Consider the following 26,017-nt stretch of genomic DNA (forward strand, 5'->3'; position numbering starts at 1 on the left):
TGGTGCCTAATGTTGCTCAGGAGAAACTACTAAATATTTTCTCGTTTACTTTTTTTTTCTACATTTAACATCGTCTGAGGACAAAGGTTCCCGGACCTTCAAAAATTAACAAAGAGGGCAGCGCGTACTTCCGTGTGCTGAAAAAGTCTTCTTTATGTGTGTCAACTCGCATCGAGCCCAGGGTTGAATGGGCTAGGTAAGCGAAATTGTGCAATTACGTTAATAATGTCTTCACTTGAACCATCAATCATGCTGATCAAGGTACGTAGCTCTCTTGTTCAACTGATAAGGGCAGCCAGTACCCAGCGTTCCCCAGTGCCCAGTGGGTCCCAGGGTCCGTACTAATGAACCAATTTTTTTTCTCAGCCGAACTTTCCCATGTCTGTGGTCACTTGGGGTAGGCAACCTGTCGCGGAAGCCTGTGTTAAAACGACGCAACACCTTTATTAGACAGGCGCACACATTGTCCCTCCCCTGTGATCTGTTCCTCCACTACATACAGAAGTCACCAGGCCGTCCGCACTGTCAGGTATGCGGTGACTATCCGGACAATGAACATACATATTGGCGCTGTGTACGGGCGACCTCGATTTCCACATTTCTTTCGACCAACCCCTTTCCCCCTGATATTCCCTACTCGTGGTCTAGCTGGGCCGCTCCCCCTGAAAACCTACGGGCAGCCCTGTGGTCCCTCTTGGCTGCCCACATTGAAACTCTTTGCGCATCTCCGCCAAGCCCGTTACCGTTGGAGGACCATGGGACACCCCCTTCCTCCGAGGACTCGTAACTCCGTGGCTCGGACTTGAGCTGCGGAATAAAGTTTCATCTTTCTCTCTCTCTCTCTCAAGCTGGCCTGGCACCCCCTCAAGCTCTTCCCATCTTTCACTGTCTCCCCGAAGAAATAGAGATAACAATAGTTTGGACCCCTGGCCACTCTGGTCTTGCTGGGAATGAAGCGGCCCATGCCGCAGCCCGCGCTCTCCACAACCGGGCACTCCCCTCTGCAAGGCTAGATACCACAGGACGTCCAGATTCCGTAAGCACCACCTTAACACCGCTGGACTCTACCTATAGCTCCATCCTTTCCCACTACACAAACATCAGAAGAAGGTACCCTCCTCCCCACCCATCCCTTACCCCACATGAAGCCTACGTCTATCGCCGCCTTCAGACGGAAACTTTCTATAATCACACGATTCTCTCACACATCTCCCCATCCCTATTCCCCCATGCATAACTCCCAAGCGTGTGACCTTCCTCTTACCACCTTCCACCTAGTCTTCTCCTGCCCGCAGCACCCAACCCCCCTTCACTCCCCCACCCTTGAGCAGTGGGAGTCCGCTCTGACCAGCTCGTCACCGGAGCAGCAGCTCGCCCTGGTGAAACGAGCTCTGGAATCGGCGCGGGCTCGCGGCCTCCTGGACATGGGAGGCTGACCACTTCCCCTTCCCTCTCCCCTAAAGCTCAAATTAACGTTTTTACCACCACCTCTCTTCTCTTGCACGCTACCGCATCAACACACCCTATGCACTGGCGAACGCGCCTTATGTCCTTGACTCATTTAAACTACGTCAAGAAGCTACTGATACAACGAAGGCACGCGAAGCTGAACGTAAACGGAAACGACGAACTGAAAACTTTAGGGGAGGATGTTAGCATCTCTTGCTCGGGGGAATGTCCCGCGTCCGTGCCCCGTCCACGGCGCCTCTGATGATGATCGTGGCAGGATGCCCCTAGGGACTGGCCAACCGAAGAATCCATCACAAGATAGCTTCGCGTTCAACCACCGTCGTCATCGTCCCGTAAGAGAACCGCTGAAGACGAAGAAGGAGAAGACAAGGCTGCGAAGAGGAGGGCGTGTACATTGCTCTCGCCCCGTCCGCAGCGCTTCTGATGATGATTTTGGCAGGATGCCCCTAGGGATTGGACAACCAAAGAATCCATCACGAGATAGCTTCGCGTTCAACCACCGCCGTCATCTTCCCGTAGAGGAACCGCTGAAGACGAAGAAGGAGAAGAAGACAAAGCTGCGAAGATGAGGGCGTTTACGTTGCTCTCAGCCGGTGCACGAACGTCCACAACCTTTACCTCACCAACGCTGACGGAGACTACCGATTCTACCACAGAGACAACATCGACAAGAACATGATGGACGAGTTTCGGCGCCTCGAGAACCCCCGCCTACTCACCGTAACACAACAGTACTTGCGTGCCTTTGCCACCGGTGTGGACCCGGACGTGGAATTCCCTCTGGCGCTTCTAAACACCAGATCACTCAACCTAACGACAACACGCCAGCTGCGCGATAAGCGCGCAGGCGCGTCTCCTTTGTCATCTCCTCTCCACTCCATCTGCTCAAAATAATAAACCCGGTCCGCGCACCGCTTCCTCAGTTGCTGCTTCGGTTGAGACACGCTGCACCGTCCAATGAGCTGAATGGACGCCAACAATTCTGCTTTGCATCACCACATAGTTCCTTCCGGGGAGATGGTGTAATTTTTTTGAAGTGTGCGTAGCGCAACCGACCAGCCAGCGGAGGTCCTCACGAGATCTAGATCTACTTGAATGTGGAGTAAATAAACAACATCCAAACACGTCACGAGTTTGTGTTGGCCACTTCCGCGCTGCCGGCGTTTCTCGCCGGCTCGCCGGTCTGATCGGAGGTTGCAGCTTTTGCTCTCGAGCAACGAACGACCCGATCATTGGCGTTGGAGGCGCCGGGATTATTTCGTCGGCTCACCGGTCAGCTGGCTGCGACCTAAGTTCTACAGCGAATCCAGGCACACTATTTTTATTACTTTTTTATTACACTGGACGGAAAACGCCCCTAGCACACGACAGGCGCACTGAGGGAGCCGCGCATGCAACCAGCGCCACCAGCACGGTCGCTGTGCACAGGCAGCGACCGTGCGCACACAGGCGCAGGCAGGCGCAGGTAGCTCGAGCGATAGCTTGTTATCGCTCCACTAAATGGGCGAAAACATAGCTATAGATGCGAGAAAGGGGGTAATAATGCGATGTCAAATTGCATTGAAACAGGTTGATATGCCACATTACGTTCCTAACGAAAATAATTCGTAGGACTGAGTTAGGAAGACATTTTACAGTAAAAATAATCATGGTTCTCGAAAAAAAAAATACTGCTGGTGCTCGAACCCAGGCCGCTAACACCAAAATCGGCTATTTTTCTTAAGGGTGCTGAAACTACACAGCGGAATTGTTTACACGTCAACACGAAAGTGTTTTATTCCGGGATACACCAATATTTCGCTGACGTCATATCCGTCACGGAAATGACGCCATAACAACGAAGCAAGCGGCCTGTAAAGAGTGCACCCCTGCACACAGAATTTTTTTGCAGGGAAGCAACCTTTAGTACTAAACAGTACGTTATACTTTGGGTTGTTCGTTTTCGGGTTTTACATTTTAACACGAAAGTTTTTTTATGACGGAATACACCGAAATTTCATTGACGTCATATCCGTCACGGAAATGACGCCAGTACACCTTTGCCGAAGCGACCCGCCATCAGGACGTCGCTCGCCGCAAGACAGCCGGCAACCCGCAAATCATGCTCAGCAGCAGATTTCGCTGTACATTTCACTTCCGTGTTTTACCGATTCCTATGGCTGAGCAATCAACCACAGTTTTTCAGTTGCTCAGAAGAATAGGAATGTCCCATGCGAACCACTAGGTTGCGCCAAGTGCGTGAAAGGGAGAGGGAGAAACGACCTTGTTGGGGGTAAGGCGAACTCTAGGCCTGTTGGGGGGGGGGGGGGGGGAAGCGGGTCAAGAAGGATTGAGTAAGGTAAAGTGGGAAGTGCAGGGCTTGCACCTACTAGGGAGCGGACCTTTTCAACACCAGGATTCATTAAAAAGTGGGAAACATCCAGCACTACTTGGGGAAGCGATCACGATCCCATTTTCCTTAAAGTAAACTGAAAGAGGAGTTCAGACAAATTACGGACCCTCATACAGCGTTACACGAGCTCAACAAGGCCTACACTGACAATACAACTGCCAACAACATTATAGCGCTATCATACAGACACTCCAGCAAGAACGCACGATAGTTGGACTTGCGTGGACATCGGCAAGCCCACGACGCTGCAATGGAGTGCCTCCTAACCTCTCCTCTCTTGATTTCCAACCCTCCGCCTGAGCCTATTCCAGCAACACGGTATTTGCATCGCCAACGCTTGCAACAAGAAACGCTTAAGCGACTCCAACACATTACCTCCCCAGGGCTTCCTTCCTTCCTGCTGGAATCCCCCTCAGACGGCAATAAGAAATGTTTATTAACAATGCCTACACCAACGTGGCATATACCCCAGACGTAACCCTAAAATGGTATAACGGTGGCCCATTACTTCACATCAACACCCTAGTGTATCTTTTTTGGGCAGGCTTCGACGCCTATAACCTGTACCATAGAATATGGCACTGTCCGACATTTGACAAGGGCAGAGCCGCCCTGCTTGATAAATGGCCATTGCCATCTGACGCTCACACGCACTTACAGCTACCCCGGAGTAGCGCATCCTTACTCGGAGCAATAGGCCAATACGCACAAGAAAGTGGTCTATACAAAGCAGTATAGGGCGGACCTTACCCACGTTTTTTAAGCGGCACACAAGAACGAAGACGCCCATAAAAGCACCTATGATCCCACAATGAACTTTAGTGGTATTCCCTTTTCATCCCTTTACCACTTACCTCCTTCCCCTCAAAGGGCTTCGTGCCTCCTTTATAACAAACCATATTCATCCATCTATTCGCCGATCTTGCCGTGCATGCGCCGAATACTGTGCTCGAGACTGCCGGCACGAGCGCACATGATACGAGCTTGGAGCGTGCGTTTGAAACCAATTCTTTTACTTTTTGTTTTTGTTTATAAAACAAATGGCGACAACGCGCCTCGTGTGCAGCCTGTCTCTCGTTTGCTACCAACTAAACGCAAGCACGATGCCAAAACTGCGCTCTGGGCTAACAGATATCTGCGCGGTACTTCCAAAGGTGCGCGCATGGGTTTATTTCCTAAGCTTATGCCAAGCTTCTTATCATATTTACCACGCTAGTCTCTCACCACCCGCGTCACATGACCGGCCTGCGCAAAAGAGGTTTTCCCACAAGCCACTTGTTCAGCATACTTACCTGGTGCTGGGCTGTCCGGTGGTCCCGATGGCCGGCGCCCCAAGTGGAGGCCGGTCATTGCACTGCGGCCGGCTGAAGCTTGCCCCTACTCCAAACAGGGGTAGGTGGGGCATGTAATTTTTGGTAGTGGGGCTAGGCGTTCGCGCCAGGCCCCATTCCTATGAAAATCCAAAATAAGACTGGCAAACCCGAGCGCCCTACTGCGGGGCGCGCCGGTAGTCTTCCGAGTTACTTACCGCAGAGCAGGTTACACAGGAGTGGCAGACGGGATTATGCAGCATGAGCAGTTAAGTGTTAAGATCTGAAAGTCATACTCATTATGCTTAACGCAGCGGATACTTGAATATAGGCCTAGCAAAGACGATTGGCTAATGATTTTGCTTGTAGCAACAGATAGAAAAGACGGATAACCTCTTGATAACCTGCGAAGCTGGACGCAGTCCACGAAATGCACGACACAAAACACGTTTGTTTGCAGCTCGCGATCGAGCATTTTTACCAATTAACCCAATGAAACTTTGTAGAACTCGAGTTCTATTCTAACGGACAAACATGGAGCAGTCTGTTTCCCTCCCGCGTAGTAGGCATCTCACTGCCTGCGAACACACCAACCCAATCCGATCGACCACTGAGGACACCTGACAGTTCGCATTGGGGAGGCGGACGTACACATTTAAACCTCCGGCCAGCGCAACGGACATGTCTTGAGTGAGGGCATGAAACCTTTATCTGCGTGTGCACGTCCCCCCCCCCCCTACCTCCACTCCCAACTCGTGCCTCATTAACCACCAACCAGTTATGTGCGCGTGCTTCGAAGCGAAAGGCACCGCCAAAGTTGTCGTTCCGAAAGCACTTCAAGCTGACCAAGAAATCTTGGCTCCCGTCGAAGTTGCTGTTCCTTCCGGAGGGATTCCCAGCTACTCGGCAAGCTGGAACTTGCTGCGGCAACGGTGGTGGCAGCGGCTTTATATTGCTTTCGCTCCCATTCGCGCTTCTGCTCCGGCAGACGCTCCTTCGATTCCCGCTGTTCTGTGAACGACACGCGTCTGTCCCCATAGGGAGTTAAAACCTGGAAGGACTCAAGCGTTGTTCCGGAGGACAAACATGTGCTTCTCCGTCTTCCTCCCGCGTCGTGGGCACCTCGCTGTCTGTGTAACACACCAACCCAAACCCAAACCGCTCGACCTTAAATTAAGGACAGCTGACAGGTCGCACTGGGCCGCGAGACTTCGACGTTTCAATTTCGCGCCATCACAACGCGCATGTCATCAGTAGCGGCATGAAGCCTAGCTCTGCATGCACGCTCCCCTTGTTTGCACCCCAACCAGTGCACGCATAATCCAGTGATGGGCGCGTGCTTAGGTGTGAAATACACGGGCAAAAATGTCGCGCGGAAAGCCTTTCATGCTGAAAAATAATTATGAGCTCACATAGGCGTTCAAAGCGGGCGTGTTGCTCTGGTAACGCCTGATGAGGGCGCTGCCGCCGTATCGGCCGATTGCGCGGTTGTGAAAGCGGTGTCATGAAATGCAGTGGGCCAATATTTTTCTTTCAAGTTCTAAAGCAGCTTTACTTTCCCTTTAAGTTCTTATTTTCATAAGTCTCGTCAAGCATCCTCCCTCAGTGCGCTGTCTTCCGTAAACCAGAAACAAGTCACGGTCTCCTTTTAAATTGCCGCAGGTTTTCCTGAATCAGCCGCACACATCTACAATCCATCATTCGTCGTAGCCACCTTTCATTTTCAGCGTCCATTGTTAGCGTGAAAGAATTACGTGGCTCGTTAGAGTACGTCCCCCTTAATGTTCTCTGCTAAGCGATGCGAAATTGGCTAAGTGCCCGCCTGACGTTAGGCCGACCGTTGAGTTTCGGGCTCTTATGTCATCAAGCGGAACCCTCAGCTTAACGTTATGCCGTTGCGTAGCCTCCCGTAAGGCTCAACGTTACAGAGCTCCATGACGTTAAGCTAGAATAACAATGGCGATTGGTCAAGGTTTTCAGTCATTGTAACGGAGAGAAGAAAAGAAAACGCAATGAGTGAGGCGAAAAGCGAAAACGCCCGACTGTTCGAGATTTCGGCGCATGTTATTACAGATCCCCAGCTGTTCAAGATTAACTTGGGGGAGCCCTGCGCTACGGCGCGCCTCATCGCGTGTGTAGCGTCGGCGCGTTAAATGCCACAATCAATCAAATAGAAAAAAAAAACGCGAAACGAAAGGGATGATGATGATGATTATTGCGAAAGAGAATGTGATTTCACCACGAGCCGCATCGTGCTTCTCACTCACGCCATTGCCACCTTCACGGTGCTGGCGTTGCAGTCGCCAGAGATTCAGGGCCCTACGGCAGCATCGGCGTCTCCGTTCGGAAATTGTTGGGTGGTAATGTTTTCTCATTCACTACATAGTAAAAAGTTATTAGGTGTTCTGGTAATTTTTCTCTCCCTTCACGATCCTGCCACGGGGAAGTTGTGGCTGATCTTCATTCTTTTCAACAGGCCGGTTGATGATTTCCAGCCATGACTTACTATCTCCTTTCTTTCTAACTCATATATTCACGTGTTTTTGAAACGGAGGTCACTGCAGCCTATATAGTTTTCAGCAACCAGAGTTTTGGTCAATGCTCTAAGTGGCTATGAGGGCCATTCTTAGCGGCAACCTTCGAATCAACCATTTCTGCATTATGCAACAAAAGCAGTTAGGACAGTTATTGGATGGTCAAATTTAGGCTTCCGTTTGCGTTTCAGAGACTGTGGCTTCACATTTGTAGGCGGAAAGGAATGTAACCAGGCATAACGAGATAGGCGCGAGGTTGGAAGTCTGTGGGAGAGGCATTTTCCGTGCAGTGGAGTGGACATAAATATGATGATCATGACAATGATGACGACGACGATGATGGTGGTAAGCTTAGGATACGCAGCCACTTGCACTCGTTGGCACAAACTTGTATAAGTTATTCTGTTCAAATAAATTTAGAACATGATACCGCGCACCGGACACAGGCCCCTCTGAACGCAGCACTTTTCCTAATAAAGCTGTCTGTAGCGCACGCTAGGGCATCGATAAAGAAGTGGCGATTTCTCATCCACTCATCACCCACTGACTGCAGCGTGCCATGCCGACGATCGATGAAGCCTACAGTGAGATACAAGCCGGTCGTGGACACAACGCACGGAAAGACGGCCGTGATTAATGCATCGGTTCCTCCCTGCCTTCTTTTAGATGCAACGCATCTTATGCTCGCCCCTTCGTCCTTCCTGCGTCTGTCCGGCGTTGTCCGCACAGCTGCGCCTCTCCTCCTCTCCTCTCTCCGATAGCGAACGCTCTCTCCCAAACAGCTGCGGGTTGGCGCAGCGCTGCGCTCGGCGCTGCGCATGTGCAGTACTCTCTCTCTCCGCGCTCTCCTCTCCTTCGGGCGCTGTGAATATAAAGCGGCATGCCGCGCTCCGACGGTCTCAGTCGACGGTCGTCCGCGTTACGCTTGCACTCTCTCGCAGTACTCGACGATTGTTTGATGCAATCGTCGAGCCCCTAACTGCGCACTTTACGGACCACAAGGCACTCATTCTCGTCTGCAATAAAGACCGTACCTGAGCATACGTGTTCTGCATGTGCATTGCATGTTGAAAATGGAAAATTACGCCCACCTCCCCTTCGCGTGAGAATCCCTGCTATAAGCGTAATCAATACGATGGAAAACGCCAATGGAACCCCCTATGAGATGCGTTGCATCACACCAGGGTTCCCGCGAAGGGAGGTGGGCGTAAATTTTTTTATTATCAACAAGCAACAATCTAACTGGCCGGCTTCAATGCCAACCACTAAAGTCTTTTCATTTACGCCACTTCGTTCGTTCATCTCGGCCTTTGTTATCGTGACGGGACCCTAGATGCCTTCTTTGTGTGTGTCTCCGTGCTTGACTATTGATGATCCCGGCTGTTGGTATCTCGGGAGAGAGCCGACACTAACGTAAATTGAATGCTACGAACTGAAGCCGTGATGAGCATGGCATCTTCACAATACAAATGACACCCCAAACTACCAGTACTCCAGTGCAACGAAAGGTCTTGTTAACTCGAATTTCACTAGAGGTGGAATTTTGATGTTGCATCAAAAATGCCCTTTGTGCGCGCCCACTTCAATCGTGACGTACAGTTCTATTTACAAGGCTTCGGGCCAGCGACACACTGCGTGGCGCGGCGTCACATTCGGGTCGTCTGCTTCCAGCCAATCAGGGGTCGCTCGAAATGGGCACTTTGAAACTTTTAAATCCAGAACGGACATGAAACGGACAAAGCTGAGGACCCCTTCAGGTTTGCCTTTCATCATAATTTTATGCTGCCGTCGGTACACATGAATAACGGAAAGAAAGAGCGAAATGGGTGTCGAGTGAGGTAAATAGAGAAGGGAGAGAAGAACAGAAAAATTCGGCAGGCTGAGGAAACGGCGGAGCTGGTGATCTTCACTACCTTAAACTTGGCTTTTCTTAGGTCTGCCTACGTTATCGTGGATCTGAGAGAGATAAGTGGTTCGCTTTAAAGGAAACCGGTAAGAAAATGGACTGGGGATATTATTGAACTCCGGGGGAAAAACGCGTCCGCCGGGGCAAGGGAACTTTTTCACCAAAACTGCGTCAATTGCCGGGGCGAGGACCTTCCTCGCAAAAACCGCTTCCGCCGGGGCGAGGGAACTTTCACCAAAACCGCGTTCTCTGGGGCGAGAGAACTTTTTCACCAAAACCACGTCCGCCGGGGAGAGGGAACTTTTTCACCAAATCTGCATCCGCCGAGGCGAGAGAGGCTCCTTTCATGCCCAGCGAAAGCAAATGCTTCGTACATTTTTATATTTCTGACTATCTACAAAAATGGATATATGTTCAGACCGACGTAACAGCATATCGTATGGACGTAACAAAACGGCGTTTCACGCAGTTCGGTTAGCCGAGACGTCAAATGACGTCATTATTTAAAGATATTACGACAGTTGCGACAACAGTCTGAACCCGACCGGACTAACTTTTTCGCAAAAACGGTGCCCGCAGGGGCGGCGGACTCTTCACATAACTTAACCCAGCCCGGGGGTGAGAATATAATGTAGGAGAATAGGATAGTGCTAAGAAAAGTAAAGGGTAGAAAGAAGAAAGTAGAGTGTTGCCCACTTTGGTTAGGACCACCGCGCACGAAAACACATCGCAGCTAGGGCACAGTCTTGGCGTCCCGCTACGTCCGGAAGACGAATCTCCACAGGAGCGATGAAGTGACGACGCGAAGCTGCGATGTGATTTGACGAGCTGTCATGCACGGTGGTACCGAACTGTCGCAGCTTGCAGGGTGAGGGTTCAAGCAAATAACCGGGTACCGGCAAGCGGGAGCTTGCTCGACGGGCCCGCACATCAGAGTGCCCATCGCCGAAGCAAGCACCCAGGGCATCGACGTACGTGTGGCCGGCAAAAATCCTGAACAATTGCGGCCGCGGGCCGACGAACGCGAAATCACATCCGCACGCCACGACAGCCGCAACCAAACTCCTCGGTAGATCGTACAATGATGCCGGCGAGTGCACGCCGTCTCTCTCAACCAGGCATGCAACCAGGAGAACACCTGCGGGTCGGTGCTTACGTCATCTCCAGGCGCAGCCAATCCCCGACGCGCGCCTCCCCACCCGAACATCTGCGTCGCGACGCGCACTCCCCACTCCTGCTCCTCGCCCCTTTTTCTCACCCCCTCCACTTTGCTGCGCCGCGCTTTGAGCGATGCTAGGGACGGATGAAACTCAAGCTTAAAGCGAGTAGCAGGACAAGAGGAAGGGGAGCGAATGAGGGGAAGAGAGGAGGGTGCACACGATACAGGAAGGTAATCAGAATGGACGATGAGGAAAAACGGAGGGGGGAGAGAAGTTGTGGAGAAATGGAGAGCTTGGAGGACGGGCAAAGCACAATGGTGTCGTATTGGGAGGGCAAGGACATAAGGGGAAATGGTTCGAAGACACGGCTAGAAGGAAAGGTAGTATTGAGAAAGGGCAATGTTGGGACATCTACAGGGGAAGAACACGGAGTGGAGGAGAATGGTAAAATTGTGAGGGGTGAAAAGGTGATTATTACACCATTCACATTTTAACCATGGGTGGGGAAGGAGATGAGCCTCACAGCAGGAACAGACAAGGGGAGCATCATGTAACAGAGAGGGTGCGAAATGGTGGCAATGGCTAACCATGTTGGAAGCTAATTAATTACTTGAAGCCCTCTGGGCAGGATTCCACCAGCACTTCCAGGCATGCGTGGACAATGCTCTCATTTTTCTCACACATTTGTTGGTTTAAGAAAAATACGCGTGATGACAGTTACAATTACCACTACAATTTTGTGGCTCGATTCCATTCTTGTTGCAAAAGCCCTCCTCTGCAAGCAATTGCACACACACAGAGAAATAGTTCACAAGTCCTTCATTGTCCTCCACGACCACAGCTTGCCAGTTTCTGGATTAAGGTGACCTTCATTAAGGTAAGGGAACCTGGAAGGTACGGCAACCTGGAAGGTAAGACAACCTGGTAACCTGGATTAAGGACGCACACACACTCCTAGTCTGAGCATCCCGTATAAGTTAGATTTCTTGTACAACGTAAAATTCTGAGCTAATGCCCAGGTTGAAGGCTCACCATCCCAATTCCTTCCTTTGTTCAACTACTTGTTTGGAACAGTATGCCGGTAAACTGCCTTTCCCCTATAGCAAGACCTAAGTGATAAAATAGTGAAACCTAAAAGGATACTGTGAGGTATTCATTGAACTGGTGCGGCGCGTAGCATTACACTGCAAGGGTTTGAAGATGGTGAACTCACCGACCGCTTGGCATCCGTCAACGATGGAGTTCTGAAGGAACACGACAGCTTTGCTGATCAGGATCTGGAGCTGATCATTGACAGTGTAGGGGGGCCTTTCAAAGGTGCCTCTTATGTCCAGTATACATACGCAAACAAATATCCCATGCACTTGCTTACAGTGTCTTGCAGTATGGCATTTGCAGTTTTTACTTCTGTACCGTCTTCTGGAAAAATAAATTAACTGTGTATTGAAATCTGCTCTTAGGTCAGTAAATACGGTGCATCGCTTGAGTCGCATGTAGGCGTTTTTCAGTTGTCAAGAATGCCCGAGTTCTTTGTGTTGTATAAGCAAACAGTGGTGTTAAAATATATTTGGTCCCATGAACACTGTGTACTGTACACGCCACAACGTGACCTCCGCTTACGAGATCGTTTTGTTGTGCCGAGGTTTCACACTAAGCATGGTGACCGGCTGCGCACTTTCTATATCCCTTCTATCCTCAACTCCCTTCCCTCCAAACTGTTTTCTGTTAGCTCCCGTGCTCAAGTTAGAGACACTGTTTTTGTACTGCGCGGTTGACTGTAGAATGGTTGAAGCTGCGCTGTATGTATTTTCTAGTGCTTGCTTTATTCAACTCTTCTTCGTACATTCTTTTCACTTTTTTCCTTTATTTTTTGCGTTATTCTTTTTTTCCTTTTGCAGATGACAATATTTGTATCGCTGCGTCCGCAATGACCAGCAACTGCCGGGCACGGCCCCACAAGCCTTTTTTGGCTTGGGCTGGCTTAAATATGTATTCAGTGCAGTCAAATAAAGATTATTATTATTAAGTAGAGTCATACTGCGTTCTATCGTCGCGGTGTAACCCAGAGGCTCTGTCGTCGCGACGTAACCCTCGCAATTTATCCTCTAATTAGTGCCTATGTTCGCAAAGCTTAAATTGATACTGAAAACAACAAGCGCAGGCCATTTCCGAGTGGTGGTCGTAGCTTACCTTACCAACACCTTCATAATTTACGTTTTTTAGGTCTATAGGAGTATGCTCATGGTATTGACTAATGACTAAGCACTGCCGACTCCCATAAAAATATTTAATGCAATGCGTACAGCACTGCGCAGGGATGTTTCGCAGAAGGCAAAGGGCTGCTAATTTTTAGTTATGGTGAGTTGTATGGTGGTTAAAAGGGCTCGTCAAACTTCCCAAACTGAGTTCACACTAAGTTATATTTGCCGTGACGGTATGTTGGTGCAACAAATTAAAAGAATATACTGCTTAGTACCAGTTAATGCACAGACGAGCCAACCAACAAACGGAACGCCAGCGGTCGTAATTAAAGGCAGCAAATAGGGCAACATTTTAACCTTCATTGTATTAAGCACAGAGCACTTTAGGGGCTCGCCTTGTCGTCGTAGCTCCCTCGCTGGACCCCAGTAGAGCCACACGGCGTTCTGTCGTCGTGGCGTAACCCAGAGGCTTCGAAAGCTAAGCGGTTTATATAGTCATAATCGTTTGAAACTCGTGAACCGCTTGTCCTACATCTCCTCGTTGTTTAGCACAAAGAAAACTGTAGGTACATTTGAGGCAAAATATACATAATTAACCGGCAGCGCCCACATTCATTTAGTTAGGAACATTTGCTGGGTTGGTTATTACAACAGTAAGCGAAAAAAAAGTGGCAGTGCAACGCCAGCACGTTCAGGAGGAAAAGCAAGCACAAAAAGAACAGAACTCTCGCTGGCGCAGTTTCAGGCAGGGGGTGTGCCAGCACTGCGAAGGCGGGAAATTTGAAAAGCGTTGGGTGGCAGCAGTGAGCAGATAACGGCGCTACAGCCAATTATGGCGAATCACTGCTCTGCAATTCCGACAGCCTTCACGTTGAGTGGAACGACTTAAAATTTTTTTATCGAAAGGTTGCCCACCCTGCTTTTTACCCCCAATAGGTACACAGCAAAAAAGGGCGAATTCGTTCGGAATTTCATGGTACATAGCTTTTAGATTGCCGATAGCCCTTGTCATATCTGGAAAGAAGTATGCCTCGTGCAAGTACCCACATATACTAGATTCAGATGGCAGTGGCGATGAGGAAGTTTAGGATAGGCCTGCAACATTCAGATGGCAGTGGCGTTGAGAAAGTTTATGATAGGCCTGCAACTTCCTGTACACATGAACATTACGACAACCATCTCCTTCAAGCCTGCACTAATGAACGGAGACCACTGGAAGCCACATTGAACATTCAAACAATTTTATTCAACCACCAAGCAGTGAGGTTATTTGTTTGTTTTGTGCCCTCCCACACTATACAGCATTTTTGTGGACAGAGTCTGGCGACAGATGTGGCACGTCACGAACTCAAGGTTCCACCGTCCCCCTGTTATAATGAGTACCCTCTCCCTGGCTAATGAAACGGACTTTACACTCTGCCCTAACGGCCATCAATTCAGTTTTCTTCCACGTCAGGCACGATGCCACGCATGAAAAATATGTACTTGTCGTCATGATACACAATCGCAATGGTTACACCGACTTCGGTAATTACGGGCCTGCCTGAAATGTGGCGTCGCTTATGCGAGCAAGTCTATTTGTTCGTTGTTTTTTCAGTGGCATGATTATTCACTACTTTGGCCACCACAGCATGGCTGGACAAGGTTCACAAGATGCTGAAATCGTCGCATTTAGAAGGAAACCAACCTCGATGACAACAAATCACTCTCATAGCAGAATACTGCACAGCTCAGCCTCTCTAAACTTCAAAAAAAAAAAAAAAGAAAAAAAAAAGAAAGCTTATCACATCTTGTGTTAAAACACATACATGAACAAAGAGGAAACAATCGTTCTCCAAAGATTAGAAGCCGAACAAAGGTGTAAAATACACGCAAAGATTGTAGAGTACACGCGGAAAACAATGCAGAATTGACCACTTCGGTAGTTACCACGTAGAGATCAATAAAAAAAGGAATAATATATCAGGCACCGCAGCTACCGAAAGTGATTAATGGCACCCCGAGAAACAAACCCCACAAACAAATGGCATATATGACGTGCGTAATGTACACTATATGACACAGCCCGAAAAATAAATGTGCTATAGGCATGGGCACCCACAGCAATTTGCCCAATATGAGGCAAATTCGTACCTTGTGTATACGATACGGATATACGGTATGGAGAGGGAGGGGGGCAGGGTGTTAAGGCATGGCTATACCAAATTATTGTCTTCGAAGTATTCAACAAGAGGAAACAGCTAAAAGCCTTCACAATTTGCACTCATTTCTAAGCAAAACAGATATTTAATTAGCTCCCACACCAATGTTAACGCTGAAATCAAGCCACTTACAACTTTCACCTCAAATCCAAAGAATGGGGCATATATATATATACATACATAATTGATGCCTCATTATTAAGGCCTTACTATCTGTCTTGTGTGCATATTCCACATTTCAATCGTTTCGTCGTCTGTAGCTTTCAACAGTGGTATTAAAATAACGACACTCCGGTTAACGCCATAAAACTACGCAGGGGTCTGACGATCAACTTTACGATAGAGATTTGTTCAAAGGCACTTCATACGTAGGCTTGAAATTACAGCTACACTAACTCTATTTCACCGTTTCTTTTTCCACGGACAACGTTTAACAAAGGACATTACGAAGAACAAAATTTTTTTTTCCCGCTTGGCTTGGGAAAAGTTTAAGCAAGCTACTCCATACAACGACGTGAGGCTACGTTTGTTCGGCTACCTACACAACAGTTAGTAGAGACGGAAGAAAAAAAACTGCGCGCGAGCGCCTAAAGCTGCGCAGCACAGGTGAGGGCTTGTGAAGACAATAACGGTCACGTTACGACTATGGAGGCTGAACGTGAATGGAGCCGATGATAAGCCGATACGTGGCCATCAGCAGCCAAGCCGTTACGCAGCCGACGCTAGGGACGTCACAAGTTGCTTATCTCTGGGGAAACATTGCACACAGTGTAGTCGCTAGGACCAAGAATCTATGCTCTACTGAAAGGCAGAGTTAGGCTTAAATACGTATTGTTGTGTCCACATACGATCAGTGATGTCCAAGAACAATACTAATGTACCAACTAGAAGTGACACACAGTTAAAGAGAAAAAAAACCGATGCTGTTCACAGGATAAACAAATCAGCACTTGCCCCCAACAGTGGCTTTGTGTTTACAGAGACAGTCAAACTTCACAAAGACAAGCTTTGTCAAAAGCTAGCAGCTTGCATAACAAAACAGTGACGAGATGCAACAGACACATGCAACAAGAAGCATTTCACCAATAAGGGAAAGACAAATTTAACAAAAGCAAGCAAACGCTTCATGTACAACCTACCTCTGCTAGTGAAAGAAAGACAACAAATGAAATTAAAACACCAAAGCAGTAGGCTTGAAAAGAGCAGAAACTAGTGGCGATGAAACTTTGGCTAACACCAGAACCGCTGCGAACGGAAAGCGCTCCCAACCCACAAATCACATCTACGGACCATACAGTATGTCATGGGAGTGGAGCGAAAGAGAGTAGATGTGGAAAAAACTTGCACGCGTCTAACCGAACCATCGAAAGTGACGAACAACACGGCCTACACTAAGAACACTTCCTGTCAGAAGTTGACAACGGTGGGCTTCTGTGGTCTTGCTACCCCAATCGCTAGGACAACACAAAATGTCGGGTGCAACCAACAAGCAGGTGTGTCTTCGGTAATGAGTTGCCTTTCCACCTACGCAGATATGTGATGACGATGTCTGGTGTGAGCAAAAGATGATATGGCCCCGCACAGGGCTTAGCCTCCTGTTCCAATATAAGAGGCCCGTGGGAAGCCAAACGTTCTAACTACCTTCACCGCCTTTCGTTACAGCACAGGCTATGTTAGCCAATTCTTGTCCGAACCATTTCTACGGAAAGCTATACCCATATGTGAACAAAAAGCACCGCAAAGAAGCCTCTCTGCATTGTCCTTGACGTGTGGTATTACTGTTCAAAGACTTCACCGCCACACAAGGGCGTCGCAGTGCTTCTATAGCTTCTGGCAAGCCTTTGAAAAAAGCAGAGATTTTTTCAAACTTCTTGTTTTGCCCAGCTTTTATGCTTGCATCACAGCGAGAATGCCTGCTGAGCACATGTGGGTCGGATGCGGGCATGTACGAAGCCAAGCCAAGCCAATTTGGCTTGTACCACTAATGGCACCAAAACAACAGCACACCCGTTCTTGTGTCCTTCAAAAACACCAACATGCAGGTCAGGTGGAGGCATGCACCTGGCCGCACTGCATTGCCCTCATTCATTACTGAAGCCAAGCCAAGCCAAGTTTGGTTGTACCAAAACTGGCTCCAAAACTCTTGCATTGTTCAAGAACAGCGACATGCGGGTCAGGTGGAGGCATGTATCTGGCTGATATACAGTGCCCTCCCCCACCACTGAAGCCAAGCCAAGTCGGGCTTGTACCACTAATGGCACCAAAAACGACAGCACACCCACATTTGTGTGTGGAGGTGGTCCAAAGTGTCCGTGAAAACCACAGGTGCTTGATGGCCGCACTGAGGAGCACCTAACTGCCCCAGTACCAACCAAGAGGTGTAAACGCAGGCAACACACACACATAATTAATACGCATCTATATATACAAAATGAGCCAGAAATAGTGAGCATTTGGGTGTCACGCTCAACGTAAAACAAGAGCTCCCAAACAAGCAGCGAGATATTAAACTCTAAACCAGCCACGGCACTACTGAGAATGGGAACTACCACAATTGTTGCACCCTACACTGGAGCACTACGACAGAAGCAGCTGTCGCACGAGTTGATGATCCACACATTCCAAGATCCCCGCTAAGAAGCACAGTTGGCTCTGTCGCACCGACTGCCGCGATCCATCACTGAACCCTTCTTCGCACCAAGTTCACCGCACAGATTGGAGAGAACTTCTGCAAGGTCTCAGAAAACAACAATGGCTTTCCCGCAAGCCACTGATAAAACGCAAACCCCATTCGGAGATCCGAGTGCCATTGCTTCTTCCTGGAAAGTTTTCTGGGGGGGGAGAATAATACCTACGGACAAAATGGCTCAAAAAAAGTACAAGAAGACAAAAGGGTCCCGTAACAAGAGGCTTTCCTAAACAACATTTGACACAGCAGCATTTGTGAGCACTTACAATTCACCCATGTGAGCGAACACAACTTCACAACAGGCAGACGAACAAGTCTGGGAAAGCAATACAAGAGACCCAACAACCAGCAGGCTTTGTTGCATTCACTGGTTAGGTGCCACTGAAACCCCGTAAAATGACAAAATGCCCGAGAGTACACCAAAGAACCTGAAGCAGCAGTGAGTTTATCTCCTTCTCCGCAGTGACTTAGCATTACACCGAAAAATGCAGAAACTATAATTGTAAAAGTGAATGGGAGAAGAAACAAAATAGACGCTGCCGGCTGCAGTAATGGCCTTTCGAGAGAGCGAATGCTTTCTTGCTAAAATCTGAGTGAGGACGATAGTATTGCCGCTTGCGTCTGAACAACGAGCCTGCTGTGATCCTTAGAGATGTGGTCCAAAATCAAGGAACAGGTCCCAAACACAAGATTAAAATGACACCCCGATCAGGCTATAGTGTTCGACGGCACATGAGCATCAGGTGTATGTTGAGAAACACCACCACAATGTTTCGCCCCTCAGCTCAGTCAGAATGCCCACCAGTACCCTAGCCCGTTGCTGGTACCTGCTACTGGTAACCTCAGGTAAACCGCTGGTAGTTGAGAAATGGCAAGGCAAGCCCAACTTTTGAGCAAATGTTAAATCCTACCCACCAATATTTCAAACGCATCATACAATCATATTGTATACAATGTGATAGTATTGTACGATACAATATTGTATTGTATGATACAATACAATACTATTGTATACAATGTGGTAGTGCTGTACGGTACAATAAAATTGTATTGTATGATACAATACAATAATATAGCATGCAATACTATTGTATACAATGCGATAGTGTTGTGTGATACAATATTATTGTGTTGTATGATACAATACAATACGATAGTATAGCATACAATACAATAATATTGTTTTGTATACGATAGTATACACTACTGTATTGCACTATTGTACATTGTACAATATTTTGTCAATACAGTAGTCTTGACAAAATTGGCCTTCGAGTGCAATTAGCTACCAACAGGTGCTTCGTGCCAATACAGGCTTAAACGTGCCCAAAACTCCTACATTTGGGAGCATGTCTGAAAACCTGAGAACTGCTATTGGCAGCCACTCAGAAAATAAAACAGTAATTACCTATCGATAAATGTGGCAGCTGTGACAAAAAGTGAGCAAGGGAATGCGCAGGCAGCAAGCGCAAGTGTTTATGGCCGCTGCTATTTACCTGCCTAATAAATCTGGCACCATCAACAAAAACTAGCTTGAGCACCTCTTTATGCTAACCATATCTTGGCAAACCACGACAGGTATTTTTGTTGGCATTGCTTTTTTTGGCATTGTGTTTCCCTTCTAAAGGTGCATTTGTTCAAGGCAACCTCACTGCCGTAGAAGCACTACAGTGGTAGAAAGGGAACCTGCTGGCCCGACGAAATTGTCCTACTTGTTAACTTCTGTCACCGAGAAGAAACAGGAAATTTGAGGCAGAGCATAAGTGCGTAACGTGGGTGAGCAAAGAAACGTTAATTAGAAGCACTCATAGCGTTGGCTCATTTGGTGTCGCAAAATAAAACTGCAAACGGGGGAATTATACTGTCAGGTCAGGTGGCTAAAGAGATTGAAGAGGTGGTATGTATGGCTAAAGAAACATTCATTGCTCTTTCCAGAGTATATTATTCCACTATAGCTTGCTGCCAGAAGTATTTTACAGGCACGCAAAATTTTGTCAAGCTTACCAGTTTCGAGGTACCTTAGTGGCGATTTGAAAACACACCCCTTCCGCAGTGTGCGACAAAGCTCTCTGGACCATCTTATACAGCGCAATACTGAGAAAGAAACTCGAATAAGAGCTACTGCCAAGCATACCCCGCAGAAACCATTTACTTGCAACGCAAAAATTACCAATCCCTCAAGGCAGTTGAGCCAACATGTATGCTTGGCATCTCTTTGGCAACTTTCAGAGTAGTGTCTTCCGAATTTAACCACTATTTTTATTTCTCCACCCATTCAGAAAAATCCCCTGGGGTGGAGTAAGTTTCTGCGAAGGGAAAATTTGACGTCCACCTTAAATACAACCGTACGGACACAAAGGAAAGCTATGCAGCTTCGTCAGAAACTTCGCAGTTGAAGAAAAATTCGTCCTGGTTCAGAATGAATTTTGCCTCAACTGTGAGGTTGCCGACGAAGTTGTATGGCTTTCCTTTGCAGCCGTATGGTTGTATTTCAGGTGAATTTCAAATTTTCCCTTCGGATTTCTATTTCTCGCTGCCTCAAGTACATCTGCACGTAATGCCTATTGGTGGCGCACATGAGCAAGGTATGCGTATCCACAAGGTCCCTTCACACTGCAAATGCCCTATTGGTAAACTAATAAAAACCACAGGGGCATATTGCTCGCGATAATTAGATACTGGCAAACGAAAGCATTCATCCACTTTGGTAAGGACTTTCCAGTCAGATAATACTTCCATGCATAAGGAAGAAGCTGAGGGATCCTGACTGGTTTCCCAGCCTGCACTAGCTGCTGGCGATAACCTAGTATGCAACAGGAAGAGCGAGGTCATGTGCTTAAAGTTGGTGGATGCAAGAGAACAAACTTCCCTTTTTAACTCTGGGTAGTGCGAAACTAAACAAGACCTAATTTGCAACGGTGGGAGGTCAGGCGAGCTGGTGATATGTGAAGGGTGAGAGAAGTGCAAAAACAAAACCAGAGAAAAAAAGGTGTGAACTACACCACTCCTGCTTGCACCATGTGTTCGACTTTTGAGCTGCTCTCATTCTTCAGCTAGACGTGAACTCTGCAACAGGCACCAGCAGTGAAGTTGCTGTAGTTTGGCAGTTGGCAGGGCTGTTTGTTCGAGAATCTACACCACTACAGGTTACTGAACAAGATAATTACGAAGCAATTTCTACAAGTAACAGTAACCAGCCATGCTTTCCCAATCCAGATGGCACAAGGAAGTTGCTTAACAAAAAAAAAAAAAAGTAATTTTGACCAAATAAAACACTGCCCCACAGAAACGAACAGTAAGGGGCATAGAGGGCTGCCTTGCGGAACCCCGGCCTTAAAGAAACATTAAAATACCGAGCAACAGGTACCAGCAGTGGGCAAGGTCACTACCCAAATACCTTTGGAGATGAAATAATGGCTCTAGAGCTATTCCTAAAAATAAAATTAAAATAAGAAAGGACAAAGATCACACAACCCAGAAAGAACAACGTCCCCCTCCCTCCCACCACCACTGGCGTTGCCAGCAGGTCAGCCGAGACTCGTGAGCCCTGCAACTGGCGGGCACGAGACTAATGAGTAGTAGCCTCGCAAGAACACTTGTGAGCACGAGGCTTATGAGCGCACAACTCATGAGCACGTGACTCCAAAGTCCGAGACTCACGTGCACAGACACTCACGAGACTCATGAGCTCTGGTAGCAGTAGTACGGGGGTGGCTTGGCAAACTGGCCCTCCCAGTCCGCTCCTGTGCTGTGCCGCGCCGAGTCGTGGGTCTTCCCACAGTGGCCCGGATCACGCGAGTAGTGGTAGGCCGGTGCGGGCGCGTAGGCGATGGCGGGAGACGTGAGGGGCCGGTGGTGCGGTGCGACAGGGTGGTCGCGGTACTCAGGGCTGATGTCGTGGTAGTAGCCGTCGCGGCTCTCGCTGTACGAGGCCACGACGGCGCTGTTGCTCCCCGTGTGCCGCCGCTTGTGGTTTACACTGGAAAGGGGGAAAGAAAAAAAAAGTCAGAGCCATGTAGCTTCATCATCATCAGCAGCAGCATCAGCCTATCTATGCCCACTGCAGGGCAAAGGCCTCTGTGGATCTCCAATTACCTTGGTTATGTGCTAACTGCAACCAATTTATCCCCGCAAACTTTTTAATCTCATCTGCCCATCTAACTTTCTGTCGCCCCCTGCCACGCTTGCCTTCTCTAGGGATCCCCTCTGTTACCCTTAATAACCAACAGATATCTTGCCTTCGCATTACATGCCCTGCCCACGCCCGTTTATTCTTCATTTCTACTAATGTGTCCTTAACACGTGTTTGTTCTTCTTGTCCCTTAATGTTACACCTATCGTCTTCCATTCCATTGCTTACTGAGTCATCTTCAATTTACCGTTTTTCCGCTCTATAAGTCACACCTTTGTATAAGTCGCAGCCCCCTCAAAACGAGTTTTTCCGGGAAAAAAAAAACACATATAAACGCACCGGTGTATAAGACGCACTTTTTAATCCGGTAAACTCACAGAGGATCAGTTGGTTAGAAAGTGCAGCGATGGTACATGGTTGCAGTGGCCACCGCGTGTCAACGCATCCCCCGGTAAGCAGTACTAGACACATGCATATACTGTCAAAGTCTAGACATTACTAACTTCTCAAAGATGGTTTATTGATACACACAGATGGCATGTACGGCGGTCAGGCAAAACCATCAAAGTCTTCTTCCTCCAACTCGCTAACAACAATTCAGCAACTTCAAGTGGGAGGTCCGCGGCACAACGCTGTCGTCGTCCGACTCACTGGTATCTTCTTCGCCAAAATCGTCGCCACTCGTGGGAGGATCAGTCCAGCCTTTATGAACACAGCTACAACTGTTTTTGTAGAAATAGAGTCTCAAGAGTTGGGGACCCATTTGGTCACCTCTCCAAACGTCGCGTGCGTCATGCGTCCTGTCTTCGTAAATCAGCGCCATGGAGGAAGATCAGCGCAATAAAGGTGTCATGGCAGACGGAAGTGACGCGAACGGAAGGGGCCCGAAAATTGTAGCTTATCAGCAAGCTGTCATTTTCAAAATTACCAGCACATTTACCTCTTTCAGAGTAACACTTTTCGTAATATTTATAAGCTGCATTTTGTTTTTGCAACCCAACTTGATGTTACTTTGAATTTAAACTGTAGTTACTGCACGTGGCAAAAGGTGGCACGCGGTTGTCCCAGGCCATTATCATGTTTTTGACTAGAAAAAGCCGCGAATTATTTGTTTCCAAGTCCCGAAGAAACATATGGGCTATGAGAAACGCCATAGCGGTGGGCTTCGGATTCATTTAGACCACACAGCTGTGTCTCTTAACGTGCGCTGACATCACGCAGCACACAAGCACCTTTTCGAGTGCGGACCAGATGCGGCCGCCACGTACCAAATTAATTCCATACATAAGTCGCAACGGTAGATAAGACACACCAATTAAAATTTCCGGAAAAAAAAAAAAATGCGACTTATACACTGGAAAATACGGTAAGTTGAACCCTTTTAGTGAGCCTCCAAGTTTCTGCCCCGCAGGTGAGTACCCGCCATGTAGCTTTAGCAGCCCATTGATGAAGGAAAATGGAGAACAATAATAAGATGCTTTGGATGACACTTGGCTCTGTCTTGTTTACTGATCCTGGATTGCGATAACAGGGCCTACTGCTTTTCTGTTTTGGAAGTGGGAACAAGCCGGCAGAAGCCCTTGCTGAACATGGTTCTTGCGCCGTCGTTGGCTTCTTCGTGTGATGCCTCATCAGCTCCCATTATTTCCTGGGTGAGCTAGCTTTTGTAAGCCCATCGACCTCTGCCACCAAAAACCGACCTCAAAATATCAAATCAGTTGGGCTATAACAGGGCAACAAATGTAAAATATAAAATGAGAGAGTGAGAAAACCTGCACACAACACTGTCCTATGAGTTTTTAAAAAATATAAGAAAACAAGCATATGTTGGATTCGGAAGTTAAGACTTGCTAAGCCACAAAGAAAAGCGAGCTTGCCACAAGAACCACTGAAAACAACAACATGCGAAGTAGCTACTACTGGCCCCTAACTTGCGGGTAATCCGATATCAGCTGATCAGGCCAATATCGGATTACAAATCTACAACTTGAACTCATCATGTACCAATACCGCCAATGAGAGGTTATTCAGCTGGTAAAGGCCGAGAAGCCTAAAAAGCATTATTTCAAACCAAACTCTTGTAAAAGGTAGGTTTGTCCCGACACATCAACAATGACTTCTCCCCACAAAGAGCGGCAAAATTTTAGGAGCGCCCAAAATTTTCTGAGGCCATTCAGATAAGAAGGAAAGAGCAGAACCAGTTTAACACAGCTTTAGCTGTACTGCGACAAAAACCTGGTCACAATTCTGCCGTCGAAATGCTCTAGATGTTGCTCGTGAACAGATGCACTTACCCCAAGAAAAGCGTAACAGAACATATTCTCCTCTACAAACAAAGCCTCCTGGCTATGATTAGCACAACTGTGACACAACCATTTGCAAGCACTAGAAAAGCCCTTATACCCTTTACTTACTTCTTTTCCTCCAAACAAAGCCCCACAGCAGCTGTTTGTTTCCGATTGTTTTGTTCCAAGACAAACCGCACATTGGACCACAGGATCGACAACCACTCAGACGAATACCACAAACATGACGTACTAACAACCATGTTCCCCTCTGCATCAATTCAAAGCTCAGACACCCGTGTTCAGAACGCCACAACTAAGACAACCCACTTGACCCATTGCTGCCCCCTGAACCACAAAGCAATAATCACAACTAAGCACAAACAACGCGATGGAAGATAGCACAGCTCCTTGAAAAACAGAAGACCAAGGACGACGGAGTTGCAAAGCAGAGGACAAAAACGTGTTTGCACAGACAGAGAGCAAACACAGACGGGGGGGACAAAAGACGGGACCCTGCCGACAGCGAGAGAGAATCACAAACCCACGCTGGTAAGGCTGGCTATGGTAGCCCCCATTGTCCCGGCCATTCTGATGCTGGGGGGGAGGGAAGACCTTTTGAAGCCTGCAAACAGAAGCGCCTCTATTCAACAGGGGGAACATGCTCACCGAAGTGCCTAATGGCCTTCGTCACAGCTGAACAAAAAGCACTTCCGCAGAGGCAATACCTGTTGCAAGCGACCCCTCTATCCGACATTTGTGCGAAATAAAAAACGTCCTTCGGTGAATGACGTTAAGGGGGGACATGGTTCTTAAAACACCCTTCCTTAAATTTTTAAGTTAACTCTGTGAAACTTGTCAGTCTTGCTGCTTTTTCCCCCACTGATTTCAAATATGCCGCTATTTTTTGAGTAAGACAATTAGTTACCAAGGTGATTAGAGATAATTAGCCATTTCTGGTCATACAATAGACAAAACAGTGTTGGTCATAAAACTGTAATCTTTATATTTTCCAATACTATGAACCCTTGTGAGTGGAATAAGAGAATCGTTTTGTTTTTTATGCACCACTTGGAACTAATTTTGCAGCTAATTATTAAACTTTGGTGTTTCAAACGGGCATTCGAAATGGTTCCTTGCCACTGGTGCCACTGGTGCCACCAAGGTTCAATGAGCTGCAAAATTAGTTCCAAGCGATGCATAAAAAACAAAACGATTCTCTTATTGCACTCACCAGGGTTCATAGTATTGCAAAATATAAAGATTACAGTTTTATGACTAACACTGTTTTGTCTGTTGTTCCTCCAAAAAATGGCTAATTATCCCTCATTATCTCGGTAACTAATTGGCTGACTCAAAGAGTAATGGAATATCTGAAATCAGCGTGGAAAAAGTACCAAGAATGACAACTTTCCCAGAGTTTACTTAACAATTAAAGGAAGCTGCTTTAAGAGCAGTGTTCCCCCTCAATAGCAGTCAAGAAAGTACGATGTCACACCTGTCCAATTGGCAGATATGACGTCCCCATAGAGTGGCTTTGCTTTCACACTGGCAGCTATTGATATCTTCCTCACGCAATGCAGGCCCCCTATAACATGCTGTGCAAGCAGTTCGCTTGCACTGCCAACTGCCTGGTTTACAGACACGTTTAAGCCTGGCAGTTATGAGACACTGCCTAGAAAACAAAGCCAGGCAGTTAGAAGACACTGGTGAGAAAACCCGGTGAGGCCCGTGCAG

The 26,017-nt window shown here is 47.8% G+C and overlaps 1 protein-coding gene and 1 non-coding gene across 10 annotated transcripts in view; one reads left to right on the forward strand and one right to left on the reverse strand.

Moving 5' to 3' along the window:
- The first annotated feature begins 5,146 nt into the window (after positions 1 to 5,146).
- On the forward strand, positions 5,147 to 5,309 carry LOC144140104 (U1 spliceosomal RNA). Its single transcript, XR_013316319.1, has one exon. It is a non-coding gene; the product is annotated as a U1 spliceosomal RNA (small nuclear RNA).
- Positions 5,310 to 14,197: 8,888 nt separating this feature from the next.
- Positions 14,198 to 26,017, reverse strand: part of LOC144138102 (prominin-1-A-like) — a 61,617-nt gene continuing 49,797 nt past the window's right edge. For 7 of the 9 annotated variants that reach the window (XM_077670202.1, XM_077670196.1, XM_077670197.1 and 4 more), the window contains exons 20-21: positions 24,825 to 24,905; positions 14,198 to 21,842 (exon numbers count right to left, since the gene is read on the reverse strand). In XM_077670202.1, coding sequence (XP_077526328.1) covers positions 21,545 to 21,842; positions 24,825 to 24,905 — 379 coding nt within the window. In that variant the 3' untranslated portion in view covers positions 14,198 to 21,544. The remainder of the gene's footprint in view (positions 21,843 to 24,824; positions 24,906 to 26,017) is intronic. The other 2 variants (XM_077670204.1, XM_077670203.1) reach the window with 2 other exon arrangements.

Source organism: Haemaphysalis longicornis, unplaced genomic scaffold, assembly GCF_048455015.1.
Source record: "Haemaphysalis longicornis isolate Haplotype H1 unplaced genomic scaffold, Haemaphysalis longicornis Haplotype H1 scaffold_5, whole genome shotgun sequence".
In the NCBI taxonomy this organism is placed as follows: Eukaryota; Metazoa; Arthropoda; class Arachnida; order Ixodida; family Ixodidae; genus Haemaphysalis; species Haemaphysalis longicornis.